This window comes from Eleginops maclovinus, chromosome 10 (genome assembly GCF_036324505.1).
Source record: "Eleginops maclovinus isolate JMC-PN-2008 ecotype Puerto Natales chromosome 10, JC_Emac_rtc_rv5, whole genome shotgun sequence".
NCBI lineage: Eukaryota > Metazoa > Chordata > Actinopteri > Perciformes > Eleginopidae > Eleginops > Eleginops maclovinus.
The window spans coordinates 4,349,127-4,359,232 of record NC_086358.1 but is presented as its reverse complement, the minus strand read 5'-3'; the positions used below and the strand labels follow the sequence as shown (position 1 = coordinate 4,359,232).

General features: G+C 42.9%; 1 protein-coding gene across 1 annotated transcript in view; it reads left to right on the top strand.

Moving 5' to 3' along the window:
* Window positions 1-941: 941 nt before the first annotated feature.
* Window positions 942-10,106, top strand: part of fam20cb (FAM20C golgi associated secretory pathway kinase b) — a 50,750-nt gene continuing 41,585 nt past the window's right edge. The window contains exons 1-3 of the mRNA XM_063892455.1: window positions 942-2,109; window positions 2,532-2,707; window positions 6,633-6,711. Of these exons, the coding sequence (XP_063748525.1) occupies window positions 1,604-2,109; window positions 2,532-2,707; window positions 6,633-6,711 (761 nt within the window). The 5' untranslated portion in view covers window positions 942-1,603. The remainder of the gene's footprint in view (window positions 2,110-2,531; window positions 2,708-6,632; window positions 6,712-10,106) is intronic.

The following is a 10,106-nucleotide window of genomic DNA, read 5'->3' as shown; positions in this document are numbered from 1 at the left end:
AGGAGACATTTCGGAGGGATTCCAGGAGATGAATTTCACGAACGAAAAAATAAAACAGCTTGGCTGCTGAGTGTGTAAAGCCAGGCTGAATATTGGCAGAGGTGGGAGAAGTACTCAGATCTTGTACTTGAGTAAAAGTACAAGTACCAGAGTGTAGGAATACTCGGTTACAAGTTAAAGTCCTGCATTTGTTACTCAAGTAAAACACAAATATTGGCATCTAAATAAGTTCCAAAAGTAAAATGACTGTTTATGCAAATTAGTCCATTTCCGAATGATATATATGATTTGTTTTGCGTTTAATTGTTGATGCTTTAAGGTGTTTGTCAAAGCTGGTAAAGGTTAATGACTTTGTATACTGCAGGGTAGCTTGTGAATTTACTCCAGGTATGAGTGAACTCTTATTTAAGTGTTGATTATGTTTCACATCATTAATCAACATCTGCAAAGTAACTAAAGATAATGGAGATTAAAAACTCTCAAATGTAGTGGGGGTAGAAGTACAAAGCAGCAAAAAATGTAAATACTCAAGTAAAGCCCCGCTCAGAGTTGTCCTGCAGTACAGTACTTGAGTAAATCTACTTAGTTACTTGACTCCACTGAATATTGGCCAGTGGAAAGACGCCCTCTTCTTGCTTAGCCGGGATGTGCAGGGAGGATTTATTCCAAGAGGAACACAGAGGAGCAGTTATATGCTTCACATCTCTCTCTCTCTCTCTCTCTCTCTCTCTCTCTCTCTCTCTCTCCTCTCTCGCTCTCTCTCTCGCCCTCTCTCTCTCTCGCTCTCTCTCTCTCTCTCTCTCTCTCTCTCTCTCTCTCTCTCTCTCTCTCTCTCTCTCTCTCTGCGTTCAGCCAATCTGTGCACAGTGACGCTGCGCAAAAGGCTGGATCTAGTCCTGGCTTCATCATCATATTTAACACACCCACCCAGATGCACACACGCTACAAGCGGTGCATTCTCCTATCCCGCTTTAACTCCCGTCTTGCCCTGCGGGAGGATCTGCTACCGGTGCAGTTTATTCCGTACCGGCTCGGGTGATAAGTCGATGTGACAGAGATATTACGCATGCTGGATCGGCGAGGTGGATGAGAGCCCAGACTACTTTAGAGTGGACTTTCCCGAAGAGCATTTAAACATGTGAAGAGCTCGCACTTCCACGAACGCTTTCCCCCAGCTGATCGAGGTTGGATGGTGACACCGATGCAAACTCTAGGAGACGGATCCTGCTTTTGGAGTTACTTACTCTGTATTCCATGTGAGATATTTGGTGGAGATATGCGCAGTGTAGAGGATGTGGTTTGCGCACATCCACCGCTGGTCTGAACCGACTCACGGCGTTTTACCTGGACGCTTGCGGATGATTTTGCGCTTCTGAAACCTCCTGCGCGCACTAAAGCAGCACTCTGATGTTTAAAAATATACAAAGGCTGAACACTGAATCCTCTACTGAAGACGGCAAGCGAAGATGCCTCCTATGTGTTTAATGTGTATTTCATTAGATTGGCGTCCAGTCTAATAAACATCATCAGCGATGTAGTCAGCCTGTTCATCTGCGTGCTCATCATTTGCAGTAAGTATTCACATCTGCTCAAAAGGGAGACCATGAAGATGATCCTCCTGCGCAAATTCCGGGTTTTGATCCTTATGGTGTTTCTGATTGCGTGCTCGATGCACATAATGATAGACTTGTTACCAAAGCTGGAGAGGCACGGGAACAGCGGCTGCTCGTGCTCCCACACGCCGAGCGAGGAGCCTCAAAACTGGGGGAAACAGGGCTGGCCTAACAAGCACACGCTGCGGATCCTCCAGGACTTCAGCAACGAGCCCAGCTCTAATGTTTCCTCCCACTCTCTGGAAAGGATCCCGGCCACGGGAGACAAAACGCAGGCTCTCAGGAGGCTGGAGCATCTCGGGCAACGCGCAGACAGGAAGAGACAGTTCATCCAGGACGTGAACAAAAACATGCCGGTGAAGGGTTCAAGGTTGTCGGCTCTCTACGACCACCCCTTATTCAAAAGATCCCCTCCACCTCTGACCGACGAGGACACTCTGTTCAACGTCAACACGGACATCAGATTTGATCCCAAAGCTGCAGAGGATCAGGCATGGTAAAAAAAAAAAAATCACAGTCAACTCTAATGCAAAGTTTAAATACACATTTGAGAATGTAATTACATCTTTATAGGCTCATGTTCAGGTCTGTGTAATCACAGTAATGTAATTCTGCATCTGTTGCACAACACCTGTCACTGTTTACATTATGCTGCCTCCTCTAATTGGGCGTTTTGACTGAGAATTCTTGAGATGAGTCATTTTCTATGCTTTTTTATTTCCATGCAATTTATAGACAAATCTTTGGTAAACACAAGATTGTAAGTGGTGCTTTTGCTGGATTCTTCAGGGGAAAACTCTGTTGTTTAAATAACCTAATTGATTTTTTGACTAACACAGAATTTCCTTAGTCGAGGCCAGCTTTTCTTCACAGAAAAAACCTCATATTCCCATTTCTCCATCAACTCTCCTCACCCAGGAATACTGAAGGCAACCCGGAGGAGTTCAGCCCAACAGGGGAGCTGACGTCCGACTCCTACCCCAACTGGCTCCGCTTCCACATTGGGATTAACCGATACGAGCTGTACTCCAGGCACAACCCGGTCATCGACGCTCTCCTGAAGGACCTGGTCAGCCAGAGGATCACCAGCGTTGGTGAGTCATGAGGAACAGAGGGAGGAGGGAGGGGGGGGGGGGGGTAGTGTTACTGGATGGCAGACAGCAGCAGGAGGGCTTCAGTGCAGATGGAGGGTCAAAAGACACCAAGCTGATACTGCAGACATGAGTTTGCACTGGTTTTAACTCCTCGTGGTGTACATTTCTGGGTGTGGAGAGGTATAAAGATGAGCTAATTTGTGCTCATAGGACACCAACTGGAGGCTTGATAGATTACCTACCTCTGCAGCCTATAATAAAGACCTTCTTCAAGCTACTAAGTATTTCAGTGTCTTGATCACTGCATGTCTATTGGAGGACACAGATGTTGGTTTTGCGCAGGGATTGAGCCTGTGTCGTTTTGGTTATCCAGTCGCTAGGTGTGTCTGTTTGCTGCACAGAGGTCAAAGTGTAAAGATATGAGAAAGAATGTCAGCAGTTTTGTGTGTTTGACTGAAACCAATCAGAATTGTGTGTGTGATTATATTTCAGACTGAAATCGCACAGCCTACCAGAATTTCAAAATAAGAGCTGACGATATTAGCTACACTTTCCTTTTGCTTAGATATATAGTTTTTTTATATTCCATTAAGTAAAACACGCACACAGATCTTGGTCCTAAATACTAAGGGTGTGAAAAAGGGTTTATTGCAACACATTATTAAATAGATTTTTGGACGTTATTTCGAGATTGTCTCCCAGAATTTCAAAATAAGAGCTGATGATATTACTGAGACTTTCTTTTTGCTTAGATATATAGCTGTTTTTTTTTAACTGATCCAGATCAATGAGTAATTTCTCTCCAGGGATAAACATGCTGTCAGAAAATAGGGATAATATATCTATAAATGATTAAAGCCAAAAGCAATGCGTTATTATCTTACTGATAATGGACAAAAGTGTTTTCCTCTGTGCTGGTGGAAAGGAATTTGGCCCCTCAGATCCTCCCGGGTATGTTTTGTGTTCATGCAAGTGAAAAAGCAAAAATGAAACACTTACAAGGCACATGTTTTCTAAATGCCTAGTGTCAGCCTTGTTGTAATTTATGTGACATTTCAGGCATAATGATAATTCCTTTAGAGGGGAAAGGGCCAAATGGACTGTATCCATTCATTTTCATTCGGGTACCCTGCCCCCAAAAGTGGCCAAAATGATCACAACAATTTTTGCACCACACATCTGGGTGGAAAACAGCCTAATCTGACAACTCCAACTGTAAATCTAAAGGGAGGTCAAAAGGGGAACAAGCACCTCTAATGTAACTGGGTATGCTGCTTATGAGTGTGTTCGTTGTTGCTACAGGCACTGAACATGTGAACACATACACTACACACTCACACACAAAAGTAGGCATAAAGATGGAATTCAGCTGCAGGCTATTGTACGACAATGTGAATGTGCTCTGCCTGCCTTACAAGGCTGAGAGAATAATAAGACACCACAATCTCCTCTCATGTATCCCCCGCAACGCGTCACAGCAGAATATATCAGAACACCGGGTCTCAATGCAAATCACTCAGCTACACATCAAGGATTGATCCGAATCAAACGCTATCGCTTTTCAGTTTGATTGACAAGTGCACGGTGAACACTGCTCTCTGCGGAAAGCCTGCGCTGCGAGCAGATATCTGACAGAGCTGAACAAACCACACTGTCACAAGGAATCTTTTTTTTTTTGTATTCCTATTTTTGTTCAGTCCAGCTCCCACATTCCAAGAGTGCTTGTCGACTCAAGGTCGCTTTATCTTGCGCCTGCTTTGAAAAGTGATTGCAGATTTCAGGTTCATCTGCCAAATGACTAAACCGTTAGCCAAATACTTATCCGGGAGTAGGATTAGCTGCTTTTTAAAAAACTATAGCACCCCAGCTTTGTTACTCAACAGAGAATTCCCTTCCTTCTTCTTTCTTGTTTATACTCAATTTGTTCCCCGATTTTCTCCCTCCTGCTTTCTGTCTCTCGGGCTGGGTGGATTCGCAGCGTCTCTAGCCAGCTAAATACATGGTGGCTCAGTAATTATAGAGCCTTAACACAGGCCTGAAGCAGAATACCAATAGAAGCCAAAAGCAGTCGGTTATTATCTAAACTCGAGGATAGGAGTGCTCCAAAGTATTATACGCTCTAACCTCCTTTGAGCAGCCTTCATCAATAAGGACATAGCGTGCAACAGCAGCAGATATCAGAAATGTGATTACAGTAAAAGTCTGTAATTTTGATGGGACTGAAAATAGACGAAGGTAAACATGTTTTGACAAATACATTTCCGGGTTGAAATGAAATGTTATTTGCACAACTCCTATCTATCACATGTGCCATTATTTAAAGTCCCGCCAAACATCCGCAGGGAAATCTCTCCACACAGAAGCAGGTGAGGCGAGGCGGACATTGATTTTTTCACTTCTCAATTCCTCTCTCTGTGAAAATGTTTCTTGTCCTCGTGATCCCCATATGTAAAAATAAATGAGAACATTGATTGAGAGGCTTGCTCTTTGGTTAAAAGCCACCAAAACACGGCTTCCGATCGATCAGCTGAAAAAGAGAACAGCTCACCTTTTTTGTTTGGGAGAATTACGCTGTATTTCAGCCCTGAAAAAACCTTGACCCCAGTCCCACGAGGGCTTTTCGATTGCATTATCATGTACACAAAAGGGGAGAAAACCTGAGGGATAGACGCATGAATAGGAACACAAAGGGACAGAGGGAGATTGAGATGGACCCTCTGGAGAATACACAGAGAAAAGAGTAAACAGCGGAGGTACAGTGAGCGTCCTTCACCCCCTCTTCCCTTCAAACAAACACTCTGATATCTGCGCTACAGCACACACAGAAACTCACATCACACAAGTGCACGTACACAACAGTGTGCTTCACCGACACTGCACAGGAAATGGTTCAGTGTACAATGACATGTCTTTAAAATGTGAAATCAATGTCAGTCAATACTACATTTAGTTAAAATACACATAAATTAAAGTCCAATTTTGTCTCATTTACAGTGTATGGATATTTGGTTAGTCTCTTTTATCTTGACTTAACGTATTGTCTTCTTTTTATTTGACACAACTTCTGTTGCTGTTACTTGTTTCTCAATTTAGATGAAGTACTGGAGCCTTATGAACATACTTTTCTCCTCCTGCTTTGCATTTCTATCATGCTTTAACCTGTTATTTTTATATGATTTCATGAGGTTGTTCAGCTGCAAGTTTGACAGGGAACGTTTTTGCCTTTTACAGTGAAAATTAAGAACATGACTGAGTTTTATTAAATCACGGTTCAATTGATTGAACTCTACACTCCATATGGCATTTTCCAAATAAAAAAGGAGCCACAAGTCAAAGTCAATTAATAAAAAAATGTTTTGGCAGATTTTTTTCCTAACATTTACTCGTTCCAGCTTGTGAAAGGAAAATTATCATAAATTATAATTATTATGTAAAAAAATCTCACTGGGTTGATTGAATTTCTGCTGGTTTATTTTTCTATTTCCTGAAATGTTATAATATTACTTTCCATTTCAGAGATGCTCCGGAGGTTAAAAAAGCCACAATACAGTGGAATAAAAAAAGCTAATTTGCAAAATTGACTGGGTTAACGTTGAACATTGGTTAAAAGATTGAAGGCAGTGAGTTGTAATAATCAGTTATTCATTATGATTATAATAAAGGTAATTAGCTAACCTGATTATAATTAGTTTCGCTAGCTTAACTCTTGAAGGTCAGCTAGGCTAACACGACTGGCTAACATCTAGCTTCTTAAATCTGCCATTTTGTGTGTTTTAAAACTCTGATTCAATTTGTGTTAAACCACAAACTGTTATCCCATTACTTTAGCTATTCTCTTGGGTAAAATAATTAACATACTGTATAATAAATATTCAGAGTAGCGTTTGGATGATGGTTTGTTAATGTGTCTGTTTCCCTTCAACAGCAATGAAGTCCGGAGGCACTCAGCTGAAGCTCATCATGACCTTCCAGAACTACGGCCAGGCTCTCTTCAAACCCATGAAGTAAGTGTCCTGTGTGTTTAAACAAGACTTCCCACTATCTCCATTGTTACACTGGTTAAACTGCGCCCTCTCCGCTGCTCCTCCACCGGTGTCAAGTCCACTCTCTTTAAGAAAAAGCAATCTCTTTCGCATCATGTTAAACCCGCGGAGCGTAAAACACCAACAATGCAGCCTTTTACCTGCAATGACTTCCTTTCCACATCCCACCACCCACTCACTCTCCTCACAACATCCATCTCATTTCCTTCAATCTCCTCTCTGGCTGGATCAAATTGCTTTCATTTCAGCACAACCTTGATATTCCACTTGAAGGCCGACATCATTCTGCTGTGTCAGAGCCAAAAGTTGAGTAGGCGTTTCACCTCGCAGGGCTTTGAGGTGACATCCTTTAGTAGTGGCCATGTTGGAGGTCCTTTGCTGCAATGCTGGCTTTGTTGATCTGTAATTCATCTGGTACATTTTCTGGGTTTCATACCTATTGTAATCACCTGATTTGCATGCTTGCTTGTGGTCTAAACCCAATTTGGGAACCATGACTTTTTCCCTTTATATTGAATGTTGAATGTAGCATTTTTTAGCCATTTCTAGCTCTTGGTTTCGTGAGTATTGCTCGTTTGGTAGCCGGGTCATGCCACTTTTAGCTATTAGATGTAGTGCTGCACGGTATTAAGAAACCCTTAGTGTTTTTCTCGCTCATTTTCAGTTTGTGGTCGACAGTTTTCTTTGAGAAATTGATGACTGCGATTGGTGGTTTGTGTGCATTAAGAGCCTGCCTGTCAGTCAATAGCAACACTCACTGTGTCTCAAAGAAGCCTTGAATCAGAGTAAATTGTGTTGTTGCTGACTTCCTTGTAGATTATTAATGCAAAAATAAGAACCGAACCATGCACGTCTTTCTTTGGTATGGAGCAATAAAAAGCTATGATCCCATGGCTTTGCATATAGCGCCTCGGGCTGCATTGACATGCAATTTGGTAAACAAATTTGTGTCCCTTTTTATGGCATACAGACATAATGTTGCGATTCACCATGAGGTCAACATTTGAATTTGTCCCTTCATTTTGGTCATAACCTAATATCTACAAGCCTCAGCTGACATCAGTGTTAGTAAGCATGCCAACACAATTGAAGACATTGAACATGGGTAATATTAGACCTGCTAAACATTAGCTCAAAGCACCACTGTCCCTCCTGCTGTCATGCAATTCTATACGTTGGACAATTGAGCAGCTGAGTCTAAGGTACACGTTAGGGTATGTATTCTTGGCTTGGCGCCCAGCTGTGGCTACAGGCAGCTGCCTCTCAGGTATCACTTTTTCAAACCCTGGGGCTACATAATGTTATCATTATCTTTCTGGAGCTGGTTCTCTGAAATAGCGCCAGATATAATTGGTGTGAGCTTCATGATCCAACACCTCTGTTCCTCTCCTCATCCTATTCCAGTTGTGATATGAGAATATATCCAACCTGGAAACTACATCTTATCATTAAAGTCTCACATAAGGAGGTGAAGAGGAGTGAAAGCAACACCTTCTTCTCCTTTTGTGAGAAATCTTACTTCGGCAAACCCTGTATTACACTTTGGCTTTAGAGAAGATAAGTCTACCCAGTCTGCCCCACTGGTAGATACCGTGTAATATTTGATTAATTCACACTTCCTTTATCCACCCTGTCATATTTAGACGATAACACACCCCAAGAGAAGTGCTCTTTACTGCTAATCCCACCTCGATTGGTGGATTTAAATGTCACCCGTCCTTTGTTATGGTGATTGTAATTAAATTGTGGGTTAATGGTTTTCAACACAAGTCTGTTGTCCGGCCCCTGCATGTCAGAGTGGTGAGCCGGGTTAAGCCTGCAGATGATGGGTAGTGAGGGTTTTTACTGTGGGAGGAAGAGCTATTCAGAGACTGGTGTAATTACTGCTTCAATCTTACCACCCTAAGTCAGGCCAGACGCAACAAGCCTGAAATCATCCTGACAGGTCGGGGAGAGGAGAGGTGAGAGGAGGGAAGAGATGTGGAGTGCAAGATAGGAAGAGAGGCGAGGTAGCAAAGGCTAGAAGAGATAGGAGGGTGAGGAAGAGAGGCAGACGGGGAGAAAATGTTGTCGATACACGCACACAGTCGAAATCCGCATATTATCTCGGTGCGCTGCCTCGAATTTGAACCCAGACGGAAATGTGAAATGACATTTTCCGAGCAAGCGTGGTGCGATGTGGCCGGATGTAAATCTGTTGCTTGACAGTTGTGGGTTTCTCAGAGCCGCCGTGATGTTTGATAATCCTGAAGAAACCCAAGAGTTTTTCATTCCCTCCTGCTTGAATGCACTTGACTTTAACCAAATAGGGCAACCCATGCTGGCGTGTGTGCTGCAATCAAGGGCCTGACAGATCTGCAGTGTCATTCCCGCTACATATGTAGTTTCTCTCCTGGAGATCACACACACACACACACACACACACACACACACACACACACACACACACACACACACACACACACACACACACACACACACACACACACACAGCCACTTAACACCCAACATCATCTCCTAGTTTCCAAATGTGCTGGTGTGTTTCCACATGGTGCATCAAAGAGACGGAGGCTGAGAGATCAAAGAATTCTCCGGCTGTGCTCTTCTGCTCGGCTCCTCTCAACTCTAATGCAAATGTGTGCCAGGCAATCAGGCGGCGGAGGCAGGCAAGCAGGCGGGTAGGCTTGCGGTGTCTGGGTAACGATCGACCCCTCAAACCATCCATATCTGTGGAAACCTGCGCTCCGGCTGTCTCTGTTTATCGCCCCCTCTGTCTCTTTCTCATTCTCAGTATTCTCCATCATTTCTCCCTCCTCCCCCTCTCGTCTCCGAAACTCTATTTGTTTGTTTTTCTCTCTCGAACGTTCCTTAATGAACGTTGCACATGAGGGAATCCATTAACAGGGTTGCTGTATTGATCCCATTTTTTTCTCAAAGAGAGAGGAGATGATCGGCTGCTCTGGTCTGGGCCTCTGTTTTAGGTTCTGAGAAACGTTGGCTTTAATTAAATGTAATATGTCAACAGATTTCACATAACATTATTAGGTTAGTTGAAAGCAATAATATTATTATTTAAACTTAATATAATAGCTTTCAACTAACCTAATACACTTATGTTGAGTACAACACACCTCATTTCAAAGTTTACATGACAGAAAATGAATCAGCTCCTCCTTAATTGAGACACCATCATGAGGTAACACACATGAATCAGCCCAATGAAATACTGTCTGCGGTCCTTTGTTCCAGACATGGAATAAACCCACTCTTAGCCAACTGAAGGCTTATTTTGTAATGTTTTTTAAGTGTCTCGTGAGATCAGGAAGGCTTTGAATGATGCAAAACTCCCACCTGAT